At 39.2% G+C, this 26,849-nt stretch overlaps 1 protein-coding gene across 1 annotated transcript in view; it reads right to left on the reverse strand.

Annotated features, from left to right (window-relative positions):
* The window catches only part of MTHFD1L (methylenetetrahydrofolate dehydrogenase (NADP+ dependent) 1 like), a 134,772-nt gene that overhangs the window by 103,215 nt on the left and 4,708 nt on the right, over positions 1-26,849 (reverse strand). Inside the window, exons 3-10 of the mRNA XM_060753560.2 lie at positions 25,713-25,760; positions 25,565-25,618; positions 23,540-23,664; positions 21,936-22,036; positions 20,504-20,643; positions 7,056-7,167; positions 1,947-2,038; positions 1,222-1,319 (exon numbers count right to left, since the gene is read on the reverse strand). Coding sequence (XP_060609543.2) covers positions 1,222-1,319; positions 1,947-2,038; positions 7,056-7,167; positions 20,504-20,643; positions 21,936-22,036; positions 23,540-23,664; positions 25,565-25,618; positions 25,713-25,760 — 770 coding nt within the window. The remainder of the gene's footprint in view (positions 1-1,221; positions 1,320-1,946; positions 2,039-7,055; positions 7,168-20,503; positions 20,644-21,935; positions 22,037-23,539; positions 23,665-25,564; positions 25,619-25,712; positions 25,761-26,849) is intronic.

The raw sequence follows: 26,849 nt of genomic DNA on the forward strand, positions 1-26,849 counted from the left end.
GGATGCCAGTGGCTCCTTATTCTGATTCCACAACCAACTCAAATCAACATCTGTCTAATGATCCTGGCTCTTGGGGCTCTGAAACAGAAAGGATCATGAAGACCTGTGCTGAAAGGTCTTCAAGATCCAGTGGACAATGAACCCTTAATTAGCCTTCCAAACTTGAGTTAGTACCTATCAGTCAAGAGCCTGAACTGAGAAACCTGGGCCCACTTCCTCTTAAATTGTTTTAGGGGAATTTGCTTAAATTTCCACTTTGCCTCTTCACCAACACAGGCAACATGTGAAGAAGTGGTTAAGTGAAACAATGAAGTAAAAGGTCAAAGTACACACCACAAAGGACTCTGATCTCCAAGAAGGGAGCAAAGCCATCTTAGAGGAACCTGTCAGGTTTCAGATTTCCAAAGCCCTCCAATACACCTCACCTGACCCAATACCACCTGACCAAGCCTCAGAAGACATCCACATATCCACATATTGTTCTGTTTGAATAGTATGTGGACTGAACATGGACAATATGGGATGAATTTCAGCATCGCCCTTGTAAGTCTAGACTACCATTTAACAAGTGTGAACTAAATGTGTAGTGCTTCAACTTTGGTCTGGATTTCTACTCCTAGAAGCCCCAAACCAGAACAGGTAACAGGAGATGATCTCTATATATCTTGAGGGCCAAAGATTGACAGACACTCAAACAATGAACAAATAAGCCTACTTGGATTTCCTTTATATTATATGGTCTGATTGGCATCAATTGTGTTCTGGTTTGAAACTTTCAACTGAGATAAATGTATAGCAAAACTACAATTCTTTTGTGCAATGCACACACATACACTTCCAATCAGAAACAGTGGCAGCACCAATCATCACAGAAATTCAGACTGGAAGAATGTAATTTGTATCTCGAGAATGCACATTAATTTTATCGTGTTGACCCCTTCCTTTAATTCTGAATAAGGCTGCCATGTGAACCCATTAGAAAGCTTTCAGACTCAGAAGAATGAAGCAAGTACACCACCTCAAGGCTCTTGGTAGGAAGGTAGATGAAAATGGAATGAATTAATAATAAAACAGCACAATTGATATTTAATATATAATAAGATTAGCCAATACTTTTTTAAAACAAAGGAAACACACACACACAATTTGAACATTTGTAAGATAGATGTGATTTGGTCTAGCTTATCATCTGAAGTATGGAGTGCTTTTTACGTTTCCTACCTGGGGACAGGTGAAAGGGGTTGTAACTTCAAGCAACGGAGATTCCAGGTCTTATACTGCTGGTCTTCTATCCATCGCTCTGTGACCCTTATCAAATTCTTTCAGAAACAAAAAAAAAATCAGGATTATAATATTCAGTACCATTTTGTGTGTGTATTAGGAGCAACTTGAGAAAATGCAAGTTGCTTCTGGTGTGAGAGAATGGGCTGTCTGCAAGGACGTTGCCCAGGGAAAGCCCGGATGCTTTGATGTGTTACCATCCTTGTGGGAGGCTTCTCTCATGTCCCTGCATGGGGAGCTCTACCTGCTCTCCCCGGATTCAAACCATCCTGACAGCACAAAGGTTTAACCCACTGCACTACCAGAGGTTCCTCCTGTACCATATTTTCTTGCCATTTTCATCACTTTTCAGTTTACAGATTATTTTCCTTACAGATGACTGAGGCACATTACTGAATTTGTACACTGATTAACTGATTGCACAAGAAGGAATCATGATGCAACTACACCGCTGGAAACTCATGTGAAAGATCAAAGCAAACTGAACAATGCACAAATGTGTGATAGGCAACAGTTCTCAAAGCCAAAAACAGTATCAATCAACAGAGTAATTTAACCAAGGAGAATTTTGCTTATATCGCTAGCCTTTAATCTTGTGCCTAATTGCATTAAAGGCTATTTTTTGTTCTATGTTCCATCTTTCAATAGTAATAAAATGGTCTAACCTGCATACATATGGCCATGGCCAGCTGATGTATAGCTTCAGTTGGAGTGTGTCTGTTGGACCTTACAGGATGTTCACTAGAACCATTCTGTCCTATGAAATAAACAAGAATCACACACAGTAAATTGGGAAGTACAGTTGGAATTGAGAAGAAAAATGGCACCATTACGATTCTTACTATCAACTACAAGAGAATCCAGGCCACTTGATTTAGAAGTATTATGGAAAGAAATCACAGGTGCACCTAAGTTCACAAAGAAATGCTCAGATAAACAGCTTACCTGTCCAAACGTATATCCCTCTACAAACCCCCAAGGACCTTAAGATCGCCTGGAGAGGCCGTACTCTCAGTCTCACCGCCATTGCACTTGCTCTTGGTGGGAACGTGAGACAGGGCCTTCTCGGTGGTGACCCCTTGGCTGTGGAACTCCCTCCCTAATGAGATCAGATCTGCCCCCTCCCTCATGAGCTTCTGGAAGAAGCACAAACCTTGGTTATGGAATCAAGCGTTTCCAGAATAGATGGTTTTAATGGACTTTTTAGCTGACAGCAATGGATTGATTTGGAAGACAATGTGAAACAGCAAACTGTTTTAATATATCCGTTTTGATCAGAACTGGTATCGCTTTTGTTATACTTTCATATAACCTTTAAAATTCTGCAGAAGATTAAAAAAACAATTAGAGGTATACAAGTCTAATGTTCAAAAGAAATATATAAGGAGACCTTTTGTGAGTCCTTGGATGTACCTAAAAGAACTCTTCCCAGTGCTGTGGACACAAGTCATAGCACACAAAGCCTTTCTTTCATTCTTGCTCTGCTGTTTATTTGCTCAGTGACTGAACAGAACCACCTGGTTCTAGTTTACAAACAAAATGTAACTACAGTCTCAATATAAGTTATACATCTCAGCCTATATTAAAATTCTGGGAATGATTTTTACATCTCTAAAGTTTAGAAACTTTAATGAAACCAGCAAATCACTCTTTGTAACACATCCTCCTTTCTAACCACTTTCTGATTAGAAAAATACAGAGTGTCACTAGACATTCTGCAGAGGTCTCTTTAACCAGAAAATCAGAAGCCTTTGGATTCTTCTAAAATCCCTGTGGTTAAGAGCATCTATTATGGAATATGCATGAGAAGGCTGTGGTTGAAATCACCATGGTATGCATAAAGGATAACTGGACAGCTGGGTAGAACATTTGCACTTCTCATACAAAACTATCTCAGAGGGCTATTGCAAAGACAAAGGAAAACTGTTCTGAGCATTTGAACACAAAGTTATTGGAATTACAAATGATTAGAGGGATGAGTAGTCATGCTTACAGCTGACTTTATTTTTCCCTCATAAGATTTATTAAGAGGGAGACTCACAGGGCCAGAGCCAAAGTAAGTTTTAATGTTATATCCAATTCTGCATCTGTATAGACAGAACAAATTGTGTCAACTGGGAAAGGTAAGTTTCTATCTTTTCTTCTTCCATCTATTAAGTTAATGTGATTCACTGTGTTGAATGCCTTTGCAAGGTCAATGAATGCATGTCCAGAGGTTAATTTTATTCCCTGCTTTTTTCTTGGAGCTGTTGGTACAGTGAAGATCATGCCCACTGTTCCTCTGGAGGGGCAGAAGCCATTCTGGGAGGATGTCTTCCAAGACAGGTAGAAGGAAGTTTGCAAGGATTCTTGTGAGGATTTTCCAAGCTGAGGTTAGAAGGGAGATACCTCGATAGTTTCCACAGTCTGTCCCCCCCCCCCCCCTTTTTTTGAAAAGGGTGATGATGGTGGCATCCTTGAAGTCTACTGGGATTTTCTCGGTCACCCACATTTTTTAATGTGCTGGTGTAGTTGTTGTGTCAGCTCAAGTCCACTATCTTTAAAGATTTCAGCAGGTATCCCATCAGACCTGCTGGCTTTGTTATTTTTTTGTTGGCTGATGGCATTGCTGACTTCTTTGAAACTAGGCAATGGTTTGTTACTGCGGGATTTGTGAGACAAACTCTTCGGCCACTTTGGAGCTTAGATTCAGGCTGGGGCAGTGCTCTTTCCAATGTAGTGCAATTGGTTTTTTGTCATTCAGAAGTTTGGTTCCATCTGATGAGCGTAGAGATTGTACGCCATGGTTTCTTGGTCTGTAGATGACCTTTGTGGCTTTGAAAAATCCCTGAGAATCATGGGTAGCTGCAAAGTGTTGGATTTCTTCAGCCTTCTTTTTCCACCAGAAGTTCTTGAATTCTTTGATCCTTCTTTTTTTGACCTTGCAAAGGCATTCTACACAGTGAATCACAGTGCTCTCTGGACCTCCCTCCCAAAAATCGGGTGCCCTGACAAATTTGTGAACATCCTGCAGCTCCTCCACGATGACATGGACAGCAATGGCTCCTACAATCAAATTTATTATTTATTTATTATTTCAAAGTTTTCTATATCGACCTTCTCACCTCATTGAGGGACTCAGCCAGGTTTCCAACCATAAAAACACACACAATCAGTAAAATATCATAGTTCACAATTGCAGTAATACATTTAAAATAACAATATATTTAAAACTACGGTGGTCAGTCATCATATTAAAATCAAATATACATCATCTTCCATCCAAAATCCTAGGGTGTTGTCTCATTCATCGAAAGCCTGTCTCCACAACCACGTCTTCACCCGTTTCCTAAATGTCAGGATAGACGGGGCGGTTCTGACCTCTGGTGGGAGAGAGTTCCAGAGTCGCGGGGCCACCACCGAGAAGGCCCTGTCCCTTGTCCCCACCAGGCGCACCTGTGCGGCCGGTGGGGCCGAGAGCAGGGCCTCTCCAGACGATCTTAATAATCTTGATGGTTCATAAGGGAGAATACGTTCGGAGAGGTAAACTGGGCCGGAGTTGTTTAGGGCTTTATAGATTAACACCAGCACTTTGAATTGTGCTCGGAAGCTAATTGGCAGCCAGTGGAGCTGGTGTAACAGTGGAGTGGTGTGCTCCCTATACCCAGCACCCGTTAGTAATCTGGTAACACTAGGACCTAAGCTCCATGTTCACTACTGTTAGAAACCGATTGGGCATACAAGAAATTTTAGCCTTATTTATCCTATAATGCTATTTGAATATTACTATAACACAGTTCTTAACTTTTGGTAGAAAATATTATCAACCCATGAAAAAAAAATTATATAGCAAAAACTAAACACACATTTTGCGGGCGGGGGGGACGGACGACTAAAATGCTTTCAATTATGTTCACACACTTAAATCGCCAAATTTAAATATTGAAATCATCTGAAAATTTTCAATTTAGAGTAGAACTTGGAATGCTCTGCTGGAAGTTTTTTTTTTCCATGTCAGAAGCAACTTGAGAAACTGCAAGTCACTTTAGTGTGTAAGAATTGGCTGTCTGCCCAGGTGACACCTGGATGTTTTATCATCCTGTGGGAGGCTTCTCTCATGTTCCCACATGGGAAGCTGGAACTCACAGACAGGAGCTCATCCCATCCTGCAGATTTGAACCACCAACCTTCAGGTGAGCAGTTCAGCCAGCACAAGGGATTAACCCATTTGCCACCAAGGCTCCTTGCTGGAAGATAAAATCCAGTGTACCATAGTCATGAATTAACAATGGCTGGAGGTAGCCCATGCTGGAATCTTAGTCATAAAAGTGGAGGGGTCAGATTGGATAGCCCTTGACTTCCTGTTGGGACTTCTTGGTGGCTTTCAATACTATTGATCATGGTATCCTTCTGGGCCATCTCTCTGGAATGGGACTTGGAGGCCCTGCTTTACAGCAGCTTCGTTCTTTCCTGGAGGGGTAAAACCAATCCTCCACCTTCCCACAAATGGAATGACTGGACACAGATGTGAAAACAAGCAGGATAAACCTGGCAAAATCCAAAGTGCCATATCAAGGGACCTCAGACTCTTTACTCTTTACGTGGGGACCTGCTTTCAGGCATAGTTTTGGGTTTTGTTTTTTGTTTGTTTGTTGTTGTTTTTTTGTCCTTCCTCTTAAACCTGGATTTTCGTGCTGCCTGGAAGCTCCCTAAGTCATATATAGATGTCCTGGATCACTATGTAATAAAATAGGTGAACCCTATACCCAGTTACTTAGTAGTGGCACCAGTGAGATTTATATTTATATGACAGAACTGCACTGTCTAAGAGTGATATGAATTAATTATAAAGCTTGATCATCTGTGCAAGAAGAATACAGTCATTCTGTACTATCAAAGTTGTATGTATTTAATGACTGTTACAATTCTTGCCAGAAATAAATACATTCATAGATCACATAGTACATCAAGTAAAACTAAAGAAGCCAAGAAAAAGAAATGACAAAATTGTTCAATAGACACTGTTGACATGAAACAGCATTTTCCATCTTTCGACTTCACAGATAAGCAAGCAGGGGATTCTTAAAGGCTTTGGTAACACCAGATAACATTTGTTGATGGGGTGTGGTTGGAATGTCAAACAAGACTTTGATATAATATCAATATTTTTTAAAACTAAAGTGAACTGAAAGGTTCTTTTGATGCTATGTTTCTCATCATGCAACAGGAATAGGTATGTATATAAATATAATGCAATTAAGCTAAGTGCATTCTTTTTGAATGGGGCATGTGTTTAATACAGATGTACACATTTAATATACATAGTTTCCCCCATGAAACGACACACACACCTATACGTAATAACAATAGCAAAGTAGTGTTTCTGCGTTTCTTTTTGGCTTATTCCAAAAGACAGGCTATTAAAAAAACATATGCAGTAAGGACTGTTGATATTGTGCAGGCCATAAATAAGACAGATTTCTCTTATTACAAACTTGTGAATCTTAAAACAACTACAACCTGATATGTTCTAGCACTGCAATCTGTTGGAGAACATTTCACATATGTTAATAGGAGGGTCATACTGCACTGACATAGCAGGGATTGGCGGGTCTGTTTCTATATCTGATAAATATGATCCTAAAAGCCACAAAAAAAACCATGATAGGACTAGGGTAGGACTTGGAACTTCATGAGTAAAATCTGCATCCTTCGATATTCATTTATGAACAGAATAGCAGTTGGTATAGAGTTTTAAAAAAGGAATCAACATGATTATGTTACTGGATACTCACCCCATAAAATGTCATGCGAGCAATCCACTGTGGTTATGTCAGGATTCATCCAAGTAACTGGGATTTCTTTAGGTTTGGTGCTGCCCACTACTACCATATCGATATCATGAAGCTAAAAAGGGGAAATCACAAAATTGATTTGAGTTGGAATTGTTGCCATATGAACACTGAATACAGTATAGATACTGTACTTAATTTACTAATAACAAACCAAGTGAACCAAGATACATATGGGCATTGTTCAGCAAAACATTATCAAATTACTTTTCCAGACCTTAAGACAATAAGACAAAATATTACATAATGTAAAATACTGATAGCAATACACCATTGTCTTCAACTTCTTTTCAGAGCATACAGAAGTTGGTAATCATGATAAAAATGTAACTTTTATTTTATTTTTAATAAAACTTGAGTCACACAAATAAACAAAAATAGACACTGCATTCTATTGCATTGTGAAACCATTAGACCTTCTTTTTTTTTTTTACAAAACATGGTGAGCATATGATTGATAGGATCTCAAGAAATACATATTTTGGAATCCTCCTAATATAGTTTCTATTCTACCTTGAGATATACATACTTACTTCTTCTACTAATTCTTATTTTTAAATATCTCTTTTTAAATCTGTACCCATAACACAACTGAGAGCTGGTATCACATGGTAGGTTGAGTGTTGTAAAAAGCACACGTCAAACACAAGGCCCGCAGGCTGAATTCGGCCCACCATGTCATTTTATATGGCCTTTCAGATGCTGGACTACAACTATTCCTCATCATTTGACAGCATTACTAGAGCCGATGGCAGTTGTGATACAGTAACAGCTGGAAGGCTGCAATTTGTTCTGAATTTGTCAGGAGAGTGGGGGTTTAATATAGATACAAGGTTGTGGAGATGGTATCCAAATTTAAATTGTCCTTTAACCTTTCCCCAACCTCAGAGCCACAATTGTAATTAGAATCATAGAATCATAGAATCATAGAATCATAGAGTTGGAAGAGACCTCATGGGCCATCCAGTCCAACCCCCTGCCAAGAAGCAGGAATATTGCATTCAAATCACCCCTGACAAATGGCCATCCAGCCTCTGCTTAAAAGCTTCCAAAGAAGGAGCCTCCACCACACTCCGGGGCAGAGAGTTCCACTGCTGAACGGCTCTCACAGTCAGGAAGTTCTTCCTAATGTTCAGATGGAATCTCCTTGGGTTGCAATTACCATTATCTCCAGTTTGCATGGCAGATAGTTGAAAGGGATGAGTCGTTGTTCAATAACATCTGAGAACCTAAACTGGGTAAAAAACTTAAAAGCACCAACCGCTATGTTAAAAATATTGTTGGCCCTCTGTATCCACAGGTTTTCTGCCCATGGATTCAGTGGTCCTTTGAACACAACCATAAGGATGAGGTGGCCCTTGATGAAAATCAGTTTGTTCTACTCTAGCAGAACAGGGTTTGAATTACTGCTTTGCTATGGAAACTCGCTGTGGGTGATCTTGGGAAAGATAAATGATCTTAGCCTTAGCTCAACCTTCTTTTGAACAATTTTTGTTAAGAAAACCCTGATAGGTTAATCTTAGAGTCATCATGTAATGGAAAGGATTTGAAGGCAGACAAGAACAAATTACATACAGCACCACCGCTGTATCCATGGGACTGACACCTATGGTTTCATTTACCCATGTCCATCAAAATACGCCCTACCTAAGCATTTTCTAGGTTCTTCAGCACAAATCTATGATATTCTTGGACTAGAAGTCAGTCATTTCGATACAATTCACAATTATCTGCAGTTTCACATATGAGGTACAGGTACATACTGGTATTCCACACAGATACAGATATCATACTTAATCCATTTCAGTAGCCTGATTCAAGGCTCTTCAATATTAACTGAATAGCAGCACTAAGAGGCATTGTGTAGGTTAATAGTGTAAGCCTCTTACAAAAGATGATACTGCTTCTGTACTTTAAATAGTTTTATAGAACATGGAAATGTCAGCAAGGAGACTTGAAATTCTGTTTTCTAAAACATTATTAGAGGTATAGGAAATTTATCAGTCATTGCACCTAGACAGCCTATTTAATGATCCAACCCAGCTGGACATGAACGTAGTCATTTTTGCATTTCATTTTAGAAAGCACAGGGACTTCCACATCAGTCCTACTTCTTATGTGCATTTGGGTTCTTCTAGGTAAGCAGCAAGATGTAGCTCTCTTGCTTTTGCATGTTACACAGTCGGTTAGAAATTAATTAGTACACTGGAATGACCCCGAAGTATTCTGAATGTGCCAAAGAATGACTCAGTTCCTTATCATACTAATTGGACAGGTGACCATTACCCCATCCTTCTTTGACCCATTGCCTCTAATTAGTATAGAAACAAAGAACCTAATCTTTGAGTGGGCTTTCCAGATTGGGAACCTCACTTTGTTGAAAAGTAGAGCACGATTCCAACCCATGCAAATCTTTTGTGGATGCACAAGAAAACATGATAAAGGCATCCCACTTTATTTTTAATGGCACTAAAATCTAAACATACCCACCTCACCATTACACACCACTATTTCAAGACTTGATAATGATTTGTTTCGAGCAATGAGATACAAGGTCAGTTATTCTGGGGGTTAATAAAGGATGGCCCAGCTGTCAAAACTGATAACTCCAAATACTTTGATGATCAATGAAATGGAATATCTTACTCCCATGCAAAACCATTATGACTTGAAGGTTAAAAAGTAAAGAGACAGGGAAAAGGTGCCACCAATCACAATTTTTTTAACTAACCTGCAAGGCATTAAGTTCTGTTGTTTATAAGTTAGCATGTGCATCTCTAGAAAGGGCAAAGATAGCATAATATTATGGAAAATGGATCGCTGTAATGTTGAAAATGATTTGCATGCCATCTCAGTAGGTCTTGCCAAAATACTGGTAGTCCTTGAGTTATAAACATCCAAGTTAGATAGATGGGCCAAAACTAACAAAATGAAGTTCAACAGTGACAAATGCAAAATACTCCACTTAGGCAGAAAAAATGAAATGCAAAGATAAAGAATGGGGGACGCCTGGCTCGAGAGCAGTACGTGTGAAAAAGATCTTGGAGTCCTTGTGGACAACAAGTTAAATATGAACCAACAACGTGATGCGGTGGCAAAAAAAAGCCAATGGGATTTTGGCCTGCATCAATAGGAGTATAGTGTGTAGATCCAGGGAAGTAATGCTACCCCTCTATTCTACCTTGGTTAGACTACACCTGGAATATTGTGTCCAATTCTGGGCACCACATCTGAAGAGAGATATTGACAAGCTGGAATGTGTCCAGAGGAGGGCGACTAAAATGATCAAGGGTCTGGAGAACAAGCCCTATGAGGAGCAGCTTAAAGAGCTGGGCAAGTTTAGCTTGAAGAAGAGAAGGCTGAGAGGAGACATGATAGCCATGTATAAATATGTGAGAGGATGTCATAGGGAGGAGGGAGCAAGCTTGTTTTCTGCTGCCCTGGAGACTAGGACACAGAACAATGGCTTCAAACTACAAGAGAGGAGATTCCATCTGAACATTAGGAAGAACTTCCTGACTGTGAGAGCCGTTCAGCAGTGGAACTCTCTGCCCCGGAGTGTGGTGGAGGCTCCTTTTTTGGAGGCTTTTAAGCAGAGGCTGGATGGCCATTTGTCAGGGGTGATTTGAATGCAATATTCCTGCTTCCTCAACTTCTGTGGGAGCAGCTGCCCCTTGGGTTCAGACACTGGTTTATATAGGATAACCAGGAAGCCCCGCCTCTCAAACAAAGCAGTTAATTTTTAAACTCAGGAAGCCCCGCCTCTCAAACAATAGGAAGAACTTCCTGACTGTGAGAGCTGTTCAGCAGTGGAACTCTCTGCCCCAGAGTGTGGTGGAGGCTCTTTCTTTGGAAGCTTTTAAACAGAGGCTGGATGGCCATCTGTTGGGGGTGCTTTAAATGCAATTTTCCTGCTTCTTGGCAGGGGGTTGGACTGGATGGCCCATGAAGTCTTTTCCAACTCTACGACTATAATTCTAACTTCCCTATGCTACCCAAGGCTTTAAAAGAGATCGTTTTGACTTTAAAAGTGTACCTATTCTGACTTACACACAAATTCAATGTAAGAACAACCCTGCAGAACCAATCTTGTTCATAACTTCTGGACTGTCTGTAATAAAATGCCCCTGTTTTAAAGTTCTGTTGCACCAACTTGTGTTATATATTATGTGGTCCTGCTCTTTCTGAAGTGACACACCAACATTTTGTCATTTCCTCTCACGTGGCTAATATACTACAAGTTTTCATCAATTTTAAAGCACGTATCTCTGAAACATGTACTACAAGCATACATTTCAGAGGAGAGGTTCCTAGTATAAGGTTTGATTACTAATAGTCTTCAAATTTCTTTGTACAATTTAATGGAGATTTGCCTGAGCAGAATCCATTAACTTCTATGAATTTATCCAGCACCTTTTCCATTTATATCCCTTCACATTCAAAATGTATTGTTGCATACATTAAAAAAAAGAAAGAAAATACACAAGTGAATGTGTGGAAATCTGTTCACATTTACTAGGGAGTAAAGTGCTATGAGCTCAGTGGGATTTACCTCAAGTAGACACATTATCTGAAAATGATAGCTGCTACACTCATTTATGAAATGTAGAACTAGTTAAGAGGTGGGAAGACCCATTAAATAATCAAGTTCATCTCCTGGCAAACCTACCATATGATGTCCAAACAGATAGTGAACTTGATTCAAAACAGATGCGTAATTGCAACCAAATGCTATGGAAGACACGGGGAAGTGTTAACATGCATCCAGAGGATAATGTATTACACATTGGAAAATGTTTTTAAAATCCATTAATGAGATCAGACTACAAGAAATGAAAAAAAGTAACATACTCAACAATACTGAAGCAATGTCTGCTGTTCAACATGTGGGCCATTCTCACTGTCATTTTCTTTCATCAATCTGGGTAAGATTAATGCTGGAGCAGCACACGGAGCTAACTCCGATGAGATTAATATTGAAATAGGCTTAAAAGAACTACCCACTCCCAAGATAAAAGATCTGAAATAATTGTAACACAGGCACTGTAAGCCAAATATGTATTGATAATGACACAGTGTAACTGTACACTTCACTTCACTGGAAAACCTACTTTACCAAGAGAGCTGTGTAAATATTACTTTCCCTAGCAGTTGGAATCAGTTTCTTAAAATATTATAAAAACCCATGATCATATGAGAAGTCAGTGTTTAAAGCTAAGGTATTAGAGGGTGTTTGCAGGAATATTTTAATTAAACGAATGCATAGAATGTTGAAAATAGCAAGAGATAAGGAGTATTCGTAAATACTTAAGGTCCACATTCCAAATTAAATTTTCTGGGACATAATTTCATTTTCTTCCACAATAAATACGGTACTTGCTTTTACCCCTGCAGAAATTAACTTGTTTTTTGTTTTTGTTTTCTTTGTCTTATAGTCAAACTACAAGAGCATTTGCTTCAAGATCAGAGAAGATATCCACTTATATATCCAGTAGTGGCTTTCTGGTATTGGAAAACATTTCTGTTCATACAACGCTGGAATTTAATTTTACCAGCTCCCCTGAATCTTTGCAACCCTTCCTCTCTAGTTACTCCTGTAGATTTACGCAGGACTTCTTGGGATATCCAATCTGGGTGGCTGGCCAATGTGCTAGGGGCCAACACTATGATTTTGCCCACTGGCTATAATTGTTTGCTCTTTTTTACCCTCAGAAAACTCATCAGGAACAACCAACCAATGGCTAAGGGACTGGCACTAGTTCAGGGCAACCACAGAGTAACACTGGATTAGAGGATCTCTGTAACAATATAAAATATGGTTCATAAGACTACAGTAGATAGAATGGATCTCCAAAGAAAATCACCATCCCACTTTATGTAAGTAGGTGTGATTTTTACTTGAGCCACAATTGGATACAACTGGTATCCATAGTGTTCATTCCTAACAAGTAAGTGAGAACTATGCATGGAGAAAACTTTCTGTGCGCCACCGACTCTTCTGAAAACACCTTGCACTCACAGAAGGAGGATGTCCTTGAGTTGTTCACAGAGTGCCCTTGTATTTTGTACATACCAATGACTAGTGTTATGATTCCTAACAGCAAATCATATGGAGGCAGGTTAATCCATATAGGCTTTCCTGCAAATATTTCAGCATGTGACTCAGACCTACCAGCACCAGTGAATTTATTTTGCTAGATGATCTCCTGTGACTTTATATTTGTTAACTGTCATCCAGGCAGATTTTATTGAGTATCTTAATTCACTGGATTTTCTGATCCCATGTCCTGCATAGTGTGGGCTATGGTAATGTCCCATGGTCACATAAATATTTGTGGGTGCAGGATCAAGAATATTCCACAGCATTCAAACATCCCTTCCCCAAACGTTGACATGAAATGGAACACACCCATGTGACCTTGGGCCAGTTGCTACTTTCTGTCTAGTGCAGTGGTTCCTGAATTTCACTCCTCCAGGCATTTTGGACTTCAATTCCCAGAAGCCGCTATGAGTCGCCTTAGGGCTGAGAATGGCGGTATACAAACAAAGTAAATAAATAATAAATAAAGCCCTAACTGGGAGCTGAGGTTGTAAACACCTGCAGAATCAGAGTTTGGAAAACACTGGTCTAGTGTACCTTACACACTTTTTGTGATGATAAAGTGGGGGAGCGAGGGAGAGAGCTATGCATGTCACTTTGAGGTTTGTTATATAAAATATAACAAATCCACAATGGTTGATATCCTGTTCATGTCATATGCACACATAAGTCCATATTACAGTTGTGTAAGTTGTCACCACAGTGGTATTCTCTTCTTCCTCAATCCACCAATGCACCATGAGAGCCCTACAGCCATTCCTCTGCTGGTGGAGAGTAGAAGACATTTGAGAAGATTCTGGCTATAGAGACATATTTGGCAATATAGGACATTTATCAGTAAGTGATCAGAGCGCTGGTGCCTGGGAAGGTTTTTGGATTAAAGCTGCTGGGCTTTTAAAGCCCAACATTAATGAGCAAACATCATACTATAAAGAATGAAAAATCAGGCTGAGGTTAAATTGACTATTCTCAGACCTCAAATAGGCTTAAAATGACCAAATGGGGTATAGGAATTATAGTAATAGTTGTCAATATGTTTGCAACCCCAGAGGTTACAGAATGGTCAATAGTTGCTATTTGAGCACTGAGCCAAGATTATAGATTTCACAGTGAAGGAAGGAGTATTGTATCCAGGTTTTTTTTTCAGCTCTGGGGAATCTAAAAATATTGCTTTTTGTTTTGGTTTGTTTAAGAGCTTGCTTTTCTTCCAGCTCTGTCAAATGTTCACAAGAGAGAAAAAGCTCATCCTATATATCTAACTGTCAAGTGGAAAAAGATCACAGTTGTTCTGTCTAGATATTTAACAATTGGGGAAAAGGAAATGAAGCTAGGAAGGAGATCCCAGTTGGATCCTGGCCTAGAAAGTGAAAAGTACCTGAGAAAAAACATGTAAGGAATCTCTTGCATACAAATCATGGATTCTACGGTTGAGCTAGAATCCTAATAGCCTTCCAGCTCTTTCTTACGTATCCTTGCATATCCTTGTATAGTCCATTTTTAAAGTGAATATGTTCTGGGGTTTTTTTTAAAGCTGACATTCAAAGAAGCTGGAAAATGTGTGCAGCTTATCTTACATATGGTTTTCATAAATGCATATACAACAACATTGTCCCCACCAATAGGATTTATCTAATATTATTAGAAAATCAGTTTGCATTAAGATTTCAATCCATTCCCATCTCTGTTTACCATTCAATATCAGCCAAATATATTATTGTTTTTTTGACATAGAAAACATAAATTGAAACATTCCACTGGGGTGTTTGGAAGCCAAATATTTTCTTTTTCAAACCAATTTTTAAAAAGTAACACCAGACATGCATACTTTATCTAAAAGCTTCACTATAAGATTTAGCCCTTCCTTAACCTACAGCTATACAAATCTGTTTGTATTTAACCATCTTAGATTATATAAGAATTCTAGAAATATTGGCATAGTCCTCGGCATTTGAACAACTATGTAGGGCTTAATTCAGCTGTGCCAAGATAAATGATCGTAACTATAATCAATCTGATCTTTAAGTTACAGGAATATAACTTGATGTCTATGCCACTAAAATCAAAAATAAATGGAAGGGGATGAAATAAAAAGAGAAGAGTCTACAAATGAAAGCCAGCCAAATTACACAGTGCATGGGAGGTCCATGTTTGTTTTTGTTTAATTTAAGCACAGGGCCTCTGAATTTGATCAGATAAGTAAAAATGTACAATTTTCCTAATTTAATTCTACCTATCCCTCCCTCCAACAAGCTTGTGCACCGGTTGCACCCATACCTTGGGAAGTCTGACTTGGCCACGGTGGTCCACGCTCTTGTTACATCAAGAATAGATTATTGCAATGAGCTCTACATGAGGTTGTTTTGAAGACTGTTCAGAAGCTTCAAATGGTAAACGGACGGCAGCCAAGAATTTCCCCAGAGCGGCATACAGGGGAAATGCCTGTATGCCGGTCTGCTACCAAGCACAATTCAAAGCACTAACTTTAGCCTATAAAACCCTAAACAATTCCGGCCCAGCTTACCTGCCCAAATGTATCTCCCTCTGTGAACCACTAAGGAGGTTAAGATCTTCTGGGGAGGCCCTGTTCTTGGTCCCGCCTGCTTCACAAGTGCGGTTGGCAGGGACGAGAGACAGGGCCTTCTCAGAGGTGGCTCCTCAGCTCTGGTACTCTCTCCCCAGTGAGATTAGATCAGTGCCTGCCCTCCTGGCCTTTAGAAAGAGAACAGAGACATGGTTATGCAACCAAACTTTTGATTAGTAAAGTAACGAGTATAAGAAGCAAATAAGGAATATGTGCAATCGACATTGGAATGGCCTGGTCTACGCGCTTGGATCATGTGATTTTAATGTATTTATTAGATGTTTTAATTCTTATATTTCATGTATTAAATGCCCTTTTTTCTTATAGTGAATTGTCTTATTGATTATCTGCTTAGTTATATGGTGTTGACCTGTGATTTGGTTTACATATGTAAGGCATCGAATTTTGCCATTATTTCTGTGTAAACTGTTTTGAGTCCCCCCCCCCCCCCCAGGGTTAAGAAAAGCGGTATGTAAGTACTGTAAATAAATAAATAAATGTTTTTGGGATCTGGGATCGAATTATAACTCAACTATTTTGAATATGAACATATTGCAAACAAGTGTTCCTCAATATATATTTTCTTGGGGAATTTCATTCTTGTTTTGTGTACAGAAACCAACAGATACATGACGTTTCTGTTGATGCATAGAACCAACGAGATCACACAATCCTTCACCTTTCTAGAACAAATGTAGCACTAGACCTGTTTAATGCAAACCATGGTTGTTGAGCACTGAACTCAAGATAGTTTAAAAGATACTCTGGAAATGCGACTTTTTGTGTTTCTCATAGTGTTGCACTAATACATGATGCAACTAGAAACACTAAGCTTTCAGAAATTCTGTTAAATGTGCTGGTACTACCACAATCGATACTGGATGTATTCCCATTTCCCTCTCTATGTGTAAAATAGTTTACTCAATGTTTTGGGCCTCCAACAGGTCTGCTTTAAGAGTGATACTGCAATATGGTGAAAAAACGTGGCTCTATTCCAGAATGCAAGTGATCTGTTTTTAAGAATTCAGAGTATATTATCTGCTTGGCACTGAACTCTGTTTAAAAAAACAGGGCATATTCTTTCTCAAAAATCAAGCTCCAGCATATGAAACCAATTTATCCATATTTGAGTTTGGGAGGATTCCAAAGGCAGATGCAATGTTGGAGATAAGATGCACAAAAAACTGGCAGGTCACACCTTTCAGTGTTTGTTTGTTTTTTTTAAAAAAAAATCCTGACTTACTATCAGGGATCTATTATGAACATACAGCTAAAGGGTATTTTGGAAAGTAGACTATGATTAAGTCATAGTATCTATATAAATGAAAATATATAGTAAATTTAAAAAATAGTAAAGGAGTTTTCATAATTTATCCTCCAAATGGGTTTGCTTGAATTAAATCTGGGGTGAGCAATCTGGATCCCATGAAGTACTGTTAGACTAAAACACCCATCATTCCTCACAGCTAGAACCTATGATAGCTGCAGTCCAAAAACACCCCAAGAGGCATTGCTTGCTCACCACTGTGCTGAATTATGCACAAACAGCTCTCTTTTTAGATGTAGTTCCACACACACACAAAGAGTAATAACACTAAAAAATAAAATCACTGTAGATCAACGTTTCTCAACGTGGGGGTTGGGAACCCTGGAGGGGTCGCATGGAGAGTGTCAGAGGGGTCACCAAAGACCATCAGAAAACACAGTATTTTCTGTTGGTCATGGGGGTTCTGTGTGGAAAGTTTGGCCCAATTCTATTGTTGGCGAGGTTCAGAATGCTCTTTGATTGTAGGCGAACTATAAATCCCAGCAACTACAACTACCAAATGTGAGGGTCTATTTTCTCCAAACTCCACATTTGGGGTTTGTGCCAAGTTTGGTCCAGATCAATCATTGTTTGAGTCTACAGTGCTCTCTAGTTGTAAGTGAACTACAACTCCAAAACTCAAAGTCAATGCCCACCAAACCCTTCCAGTATTTTCTGTTGGTCATGGGAGTTCTGCATACCAAGTTTGGTTCAGTTCCATCATTGGTGGAATTCAAAATGTTCTTTGATTGTAGGTGAACTATAAATCCCAGTAACTACAACTCCCAAGTGACAAAATCAATCCCTCACCTAACCCTACCAGTATTCAAATTTGGGCATATTGGGTATTTGTGCCAAATTTAGTCCAGTGAATGAAAATGCATCCTACATATCAGATATTTACATTACGGTTCCTAACAGTAGCAAAATTACAATTATGAAGTAGCAACAAAAATAATTTTATGGTTGGGGTCACCACAACAAGAGAAACTGTATTAAGAGCTCACGCCATTAGGAAGACTGAGAACCTCTGCTGGAGATTACAGCAGTGGAACAGAGAACAGAGTAAAAGGAACTCAAAAATGTAAGCTTCATGGAGGCTGTTTTGCCACAGGGGTGACAATTGCATTTTTTCAAACTTCTGTCCATCAGTGAATGCACACAAAATGTTACAGTAACACCAACAGCTGTAAAAACAGTGTTTTGCCAATCAGAAATGTCTTAGCTCCCCAGCTGCTCAGACTGCAGAAAACATACATTGCTTTTCAAGCCTGGAAACCAGAAAGATTTGCTTCTCCCGGTAACTTTTTGATTTGGTTGCCCCCTTCTGGGAATCACTAGGAAATACTGGGGCACTGAAACTTCAACATGCAATTGTTGATTTTATTATTGTTTTGTGCTTTCAAGATGCTTCTGACTTATGGTCACCTTAAGGCAACTCCAGCTCATTGGGCTTTCTTGGCAATTTTTGTTTAGGTAAAACATGTCCTTGTCTTCCTCCAAGGCCAAGAAAGCATGTCTTGCCTAAGGTCACTGAATTGGTTTCCGTAGCTGATCAGAGATTCAGAGTTGTATTCCACTGCTCATCCCACTACATCACAAAGAGCATTGGTTCCTAATTAAGCCAGCAAAGCTACAGTATTTTCTTTCTCTTTTGGTCTTTTATTGGATTTTAAATAGTTCAACTCAATAGATTATTTTTATTAAATAACACACATATATTTACTAATGTTTTATGTGTTTTCAATCTAATTTGTAAGTGAGTTTGAGTCCCCATTCTAAGGGAAAGGCGGGATATACATGAAGGAAACAACAACAATAATATTAGTACTATTCACAAAAAGCTGGTGAAATGGTTGTCGAAGGCTTTCATGGCCGGAATCACTGAGTTGCTGTGAGCTTTCCGGGCTGAATGGCCATGTTCCAGAAGCATTCTCACCTGACATTTTGCCCACATCTATGGCAAACTATACAGAGAAAGATACCTACACTTAAACCGGGCTCAATGGAGACTCCACCACAGACATTAGAAGAGCTACAAGACCAAGAACAAGCCACAAGAGTAAAGACAAAGATCCACACACAGGAAAAGTGTTCTTACTATTCATCAAGGGAACCACTGACCGCATAGGAAAGCTGATGAAGAAACACAACCTACAAACGATCTACAAACCCACTAAGAAAATCCAACAAATGCTACTTTCAGCAGAGGACAAGAGGGATCCTCTCATCTCTGCAGGAGTCTACCATATACCATGCAACTGTGGATAAGTCTACATAGGGACCGCCAAATGCAGCATTGTTCAAACATGAATCAAAGAACATGAAAGGCAATGCAGACTAATTCAACCAGAGAAGTCAGTCATAGCAGAGCGCTTGTTGAACCAACTTGGACACAACATAGTATTTGAGAACACAGAAATGCTGGACCACTTTAACAACTACCATGTCAGATTACACAGAGAAGCCACTGAAATCCACAAGCATTTGGACAATTTCAACAGAAAAGAGGAAACCATAAAAATGAACAAAATCTGGCTATCAGTATTTAAAAACTCTAGGATCAGGACAGTAAATAAAGGGCAACACTCAACGAGCAGGGGAATTCCAGACAAGAATCAATCAGGGCCAGCTAAAATCTCTCAACAAAGGATCCCCCAAGGCAGCAACCAGAAAGGCTTTGAAGCTGCAAGGCCGTTAAATGCTAATCAAGGTGGTCAATTGCAACAGTCACACTTGCCTCAAGCAGACAAGAGCTCTTTCTCCCACCCAGGACATTCCACAGATATGTCCAGGGTGGGACATATCTGTGGAATGACCGGGGTGGGAGAAGTCTAGTTTCCTGCTCAGGTATTTATGGAGGTCTATGATGGCCAAAATACCCAAAAAGCATCAGACTCTGTCTGTCAGCTCCGGTTAGCACTTGGATGAGAGACCACCAAATCTATAGTTCAGAGGAATGAACTGGCACAACCATCTTTGAGTATTCACCGTCTAAGAAAACTAAGGTATTCACGGCATTGCAACAAGTTGACAGACAACTTAAAGGAACACATGCACACATTATTCTCATGTGTTTATGAAGCTGAGGGTAGAGGTTACATGGACATTCATGTTCCTATCCCTAGTTTTAGCCATGTAAGTGCCTGAACTGCACTACAGTGTAAGAGAAGGAGGATGATGGAGAAACGGGAAACATGAGAAATGGCAAATGCACCTGAAACTTGTTTATGACTTAAAGAAGAGCAAAGCAAATTAAAAAAGAAAAATAAACAAACTATGAATTGAGTTCACAGAGTGAACAAGGTTCTTGGATATACTAAAATGAACAAATTCAGGACCTTGCTACGCAGCAAACACAAAAAGGAAGATTTAAAGCATGTAATAGTTGATATATTATTCACCAGAGTCTGAAGTTGCTTCATTTCCCAGGGACAGCTGATAGTCATGGCCCCTTTTCTTCGAAGAAGGCACTGCAAGGAGATTTCCAAAGGTCCTTGAACTCCCAAAAGTAACACCTTTTTCCCATCTAGGGTAGTACATGCTGGGTGGCAGAAAAAAACATGTCCTCCAATTAGCAACATTGTGAACAGACTGTACTTGATAAAGACAACGAACAGCAGAACCACAGATATTAAATGTCAAAGTTTACATTCCCCTCTTTGTTTCATTATATCTCTGTCCCTTGTAAGAAGGGAAAAAAGTTACTTTAAAAAAAAAATAGACCAAATTATGCTCTATGCATTTTTGAAATGTCCAAGACCACCATGTAAGTAAGGAAAGAAGACATTTGATCAACTCTGACAGATTAATAGAGAGATGTTTTTGTCTATTTATATAAAGAAAGGCAGCCTGGGCTTGAGTAGCAAAAACATTAATGACATCCAGCTCCATCAGATTCAGGTACATTTGAGATTTCTTCCATTAGATACTTTGTTTTAACAGTGCAATTCTACAAACAGGAAATCCCACTGATCTAGTGGACTTAAGTTAGTTGGTATGGGACTGAGGCTTAAGATATATTTTAATTCAGGAAAAAAACCCATGAGATCATTCTAGAATGTCTTTAAAATCTCTAATAATAAAATTTATATTCCCATTTACTATTTGCCAATGAAAGTAATTCAGCAACTCATTGTATCTCTCTTCAATCCAGTGTCACACCAAGGTAAGCAAGGGTAAGGACGCCCTGAGTGTTCACCCCTCAGTAATAGTCTTTATCACAATGCTTCTAAGGCTACCTGATGTGAAGGATTGGCAATATTTTTCAAATTCACTAGGAACTATTACCATAACTGTGTCCATACAATTGTTCCCCCCCAGCTTTCCAGAAAATTCCACAGACCAGCAGCCAATGTCTCACAAACCAGGACTGATCCAGGGATCACCACACTGAGAAGCATGGTCTGTAAAAATTCTGTAATCTACTTTCATAATATTATTAGAACTCTATAATAAATGGAAATTTAACAGCAATTCTATATATCCTTTGAGAAGTATGTCCTACTGAGTCTCGTTAATTAACGATTAAATTCATTATGCATATGGAAGACACAAAACTACATATAGGCAAGTTGAAAGCCCAAGGGCAAGTTGAAAGCCAAAACTTCAAATGGCTTCTCTGTACCATTAACCCATTCCTGTTCCTACGATGGCACCCCTCAATGTTCACCAAAGCATATTCTCTTAGGGTGTTGAATTCTTTTTCCTAACTACACATTTACAGAGGAATAGCTGGAGGAGAGAGACCATTACTTGATTCAGGCAACATGACAGCTCAGGATGTGAGTATACAAACCAAGAGATTATAGTAAACAATAAGCACTTATATTCTACCTAGCTTTTCCAGAATCCTGATCACAGCGCTGGCAGAGGGGGGGATCACCCAGTCTTGTATGTTTCCATGGACCAACCTTGCCAAGCTAAAATCTGTTACTCTGGAATTCCAAAAAAAAAACAACAAAAAACCGAGAAAGAGGTAAAAAACCGCATTGAGTCGCCTGTTTGGGCTGAAAAATGCGGTATAGAAATAAAGCAAATAAATAAATAAAAGAGACATCAGAAAGTTTGTGTAAGAATATAAAAGGATTCTGCTGAGTTTTAAAAAATGTAATCTAGATTAAACATCATAATATTCAAATTTAAGTCTTCTCTTTGTTGTTCTAAACCAGGGGTTTCTAATCTGTAGTGTGTATTGTCCCAAGGGGGGGGGGGGGGGCACTATGTCCACAAAGGCATGAAACAGTGTTATAAACATATTAATATTTTAGATTTGAAATAATTCCAAATTTGAAGAGCCCTGTTAAACATCTTAAATAAATATTTGATATATTTAGAGTTTAATTTTTAAATCTTGGTGGTCCATGGCAACAAAAGATATTTAAAGTGGAAGTCTGTAATACAGAAAAAGGTTAAGAAGCAATGTGCTAAACCTACTACTCATGCCAGGAACCGAGCAGTGGTTCTCAACCTGTGGGTCCCAAGATATTTTGGCCTTCAACTCCCAGAAATCCTAACAGTTGGTAAACTGATTGGGATTTCTGGGAGTTGTAGGCCAAAACACCTGGTGACCCACAGGTTGAGAACCACTGCTATAGAGATTGGTGAATTTCAATGACCATCAGTTTTCACCACTCTCCATGTTGGCAAGGACTGATCAAAGCTGCAGTCAAGAAGTATAAAACTTAGCGTATAATGAAAAATACATCAAATTTTTTTCTGCTTTATTTTTTCTGGAAGGGAGTCAGAACCATGCTACTCTGATGCAACAAAAGCAACAAGTCTAATATAAACACAAGGGACAAGAAAAACTAGTGCCAAGTGAAACTCCTTAATTTTTAAGGTCGCACTAGTTTGTTTCTGTTATGTTTTCGGGATTTCAATCTGTGTTAGGCAAAATTACACTGTCATTAATTTTAGCAAGCCCAAGTCAAAACATAAGTTTCATAACACCAGCTTTTTTTTCACTATTCGCTCCTTCCTAAGTATAGATTCACCTTAAGGTTGCCATGTGTCATAAGTAGTAAGTAAGTAAGTAAGTAAGTAAGCCATATGTCAGAAATGATTTAAAATCACAGAAAAAAGCAACAACAAAGTAAAAGTAATTGGTTGACATCGTACTTTGTAGAAAAGTAAAGGAGTACAGGCCACAGTTGGACTTCAAGCCTTTCTTAAGCTCCAATTAGGCAAAAAAGAAGGAGAAGGGTTCAAAATTATGTTATTCTGTTTGTGACTGGTTTGAAGACAATTTCAACCAGAAATGGGGTGCTGAGCCTGCCAAACCCTCCAAAATGACACCACTTCCAAGAGACTGAAGGGAAAAACTACCCCCTTGTCTTTTAAATCTACGCTGAACAAAAGGTTTATAATATTAATTAGTAATGTAAATGCAATGGCCCCTAAAACAAATCCCGAAGCCCATAATATTATGTGAAACCTACCCATTTACATCTTTCTCTGGCTTCACAGCATTCACTATTTTGCTTGTGGATGACAATTTGCCAAGGCGAAGGAGAATGCCATGGATTTTAGGGTTTTCGTTCAATTTTATGATTTCATCTATGACCTAGAGGTTGATTGAAAGTCAGGATTTTTAAAACAGGCTTCACTTTTAGAACACAATAAACAAAGTAATAATAATAATAATAATAATAATAATAATAATAATAATCTTTATTTATACCCCGCCACCATCTCCCAGAGGGTCTCGTGGCAGCTCACAAAATACAAAAAATACAAAGACAATAACACAAAAGCAAAAACAACCAATATAAACATCACAAAATCCCTGGTCAAGATCAGCAAAATGTAACAATAGCTGCAGGAATAAAACAACTGCAATCAATATCAGGCTCATAAACTGCTTGGTGAAATAATCTTTATAGTCAAATGTGTTCATTAAAGGATTCTAAACATAGTCAAAGGCTTGTCAAAATAGCCATGCCTTCAATTGGATGCAGAAGTAAAACTGCCTTTCCTGACTTTTCTTAGCTTCCTTCAACAATGAAATGAGAAAATCATATACTGGAAACTAATTCTTTAGGCTTTGTAGAATGCAACTATGAGTGGAAAACAACCCTTAAAAATAAGGCCACTACTGCTGACATTAATTCAGAGTACTGAGATGATAGTGCCAGATGCAGAGAAGGCTGCCAACTCAGCTTTAAAAGGAGATTGTTGACATTAATTGAGTTTAGAGCCATTAATAGCTACTAAGTGGGGTGGCAGTCCAGCTGTGTGTGTCAATTATTGAGACATATGAGACACAGCAGCCAGTTGCACTCATGTACTAAATGTAGGTTTCCTTGAGCAACTCTGAGCAGAATGCTGGAACAGTCAGCCTTAAGTCTGACTCAACATAACTGTTCAAAAATTTAAATATGCTCCAATCCCAAAGCCACTGTGTAGGGCCAGGCATGTAGCCGGGGGGGGGGGGGGGGGGGGCTCGGGGGGCTTCAGCCCCCCCCCCTGAAATTTTCATGGTGGTTCGCGAAAAGACCTTATTGGTGCATTATTTAAACTGTTATGTTTATTCATATCATGATCTGTTCACCATACTCAATATATCCCATATGCATGGGGGTATTGGGGTAATGATACAAAAGGTTTGCTAGGCTAGACCCTCTTTCACTCAGACTCAGCCCCCCCCCCCGAAACTCCCCGTAAAAAAAATTCAGCCCCCCCCCCCCCCCGAAACGAAATCCTGGCTACGGGCCTGTGTAGGACTCTACTGCAAATGAGTCCTACACAGTGGCTATAGGACTGGAGCTTCTTTAGGATCTTTAGGATATTCCTGACTTCATTGTCAAAGCACAAGCCTGGATTCAATAACCTCTGTTTACTAGACATGTGCGATCATTAAAAAAAAAAGTAATTACAAAATTAGGGGGACCTGGTTGTTCATTTCTAAAGTGTTTCTAAAGAATAGTTAGTGAAAAAACAACAGATCCAACCATTCACTGGAACTCTGACTGGCTGATGCTACAAAAAGACAAATCTCTCCCCTCTCCTGATTGGGGCTTTCTGATGCAAGCAGAATTCTGGGAAATGTAGTTTAGAGCAGGGCCTTTTGCATTCTCTGCCATAGGCTCCTCACCTTCCAAACTACATTTCCCAGAGTTCTGTGCTTTGTTCTCAGCGAACTCTAGCACAAAGTAAGCCTAATACATAGATACATAATTTTCTTATTGGAACCACTATAGCTCCTTCTGAATTCTGCACATTTCTGAGCAACCACACGATTCAATCTTTCAGTGACATTTCCAGGCCTATGCATTTTGTTAGGCTTTTTATATTCACATTGAATAAACACACCTAGATCCAAGAAAGAATTGAGCATATTTAAGTGAACTGAAATCTTTGCATTGGATTTAGCTCACAGGCAGTTAGAAAAATGACACAGATGAAGATGGCATCCGTTCAGTAGCAAAAGAAAAGAAAATAACTAATTTTACAAAAAGATTTACCTCAATTTCAGTACAGTCAGGAGGAAGACAAACATGCACCATATTCAAGCCAATCTGTGAAGAAAAAAGATATGTAGTTTGCTATAAACTCAAGCATCTTGCAGTCATATGAGGAAGGGAGAGTGGCGTCAGGGTTTTATATTCTCACCTCTTCAGCAGTATTTCTGATCATTTCTTGTCCCAAATCATCACCAACCTTGAGAGGATGCAAAGAAAAGAAAAAAAAGAGAGAGAAACTGTAGCAGTCAAGATAAAATCTTGGGGGGGGGGGGGTTATGAATGCACATAATCTATACTTCATTAACGATTGGTTAGCAAACTTAGAAATGGATGATAGAGAACATGATTAACTGTGGTGTGTCTAAAGCAGGGAAGGCATGGTAAACCTTATTATTATGTATTGCAGAGAATAACAATTGAAATACGTCTGAGGACCAATTTTATGAACTACTGCTATTACCATTGCTGCCACTACTACTTGTAGTAACAGCAACAATAATCATAATTAGAAGAAAGAGAACTCAACATCTGGTTTTGAAAATGAGTAGACTTGCATGTGCAACCTTTTAAAAAGATGAATTGCCACTTCAGGAGGTTTCTAAGGTAGGCAATTTACTTCTACGAGGCGGAAAAAGGGTAACAACTGAGGGTCACAAAATAGACTTGTAAGAATAGTAGGCAGAACTACCATTATCCTACCTCTCCTTCCTTAGAGAGCTTTAAAGAGATTGGATGGCATCTTCCAGGACTGCTTTAACTGTGCATGGTAGTGGGTTAGATTAAACAACTCTTTTTGTCCCTTGCAACTCTACGATGCATTTATACAATGGATTAAACCCTCATGATGGTTGGACTGCTGACCTGAAAGCTGGGTTACTGAGGTTACTGGTTCAAATCCGTGAGATGGGGTGAGCTCCTGTCTGTCAGCTCTAGCTTGTGGGGACATGAGAGAAGCCTCCCAGCAGGATGATAACACATCTGGGTGTCTCCTGGGCAACGTCTCTGTTGATGGCCAATTCTCTCACACCAGAAGCGACTTGCAGTATGTTCTCAAGTCGCTTCTGACATGATTTAAAAAAAAACTGTAGAAAATTATGCAATTTGTCATCACTTTAACTGCCATGGTTCAATGCTCTGAGTTTGTGAGAGTTGCAGATATGCAGGTATTTAGCATTTCTCTGTCAAAGGATGCCCACCAGGAAGGCCTCACCAAACTGCAACTCCCATGATTTTATAGAACTGAGCCGTAGCAGTTAAAGTGGTGTTGAACTGCACTATTTCTACA

Source organism: Anolis sagrei, chromosome 1 (genome assembly GCF_037176765.1).
Source record: "Anolis sagrei isolate rAnoSag1 chromosome 1, rAnoSag1.mat, whole genome shotgun sequence".
Lineage (NCBI taxonomy): Eukaryota > Metazoa > Chordata > Lepidosauria > Squamata > Dactyloidae > Anolis > Anolis sagrei.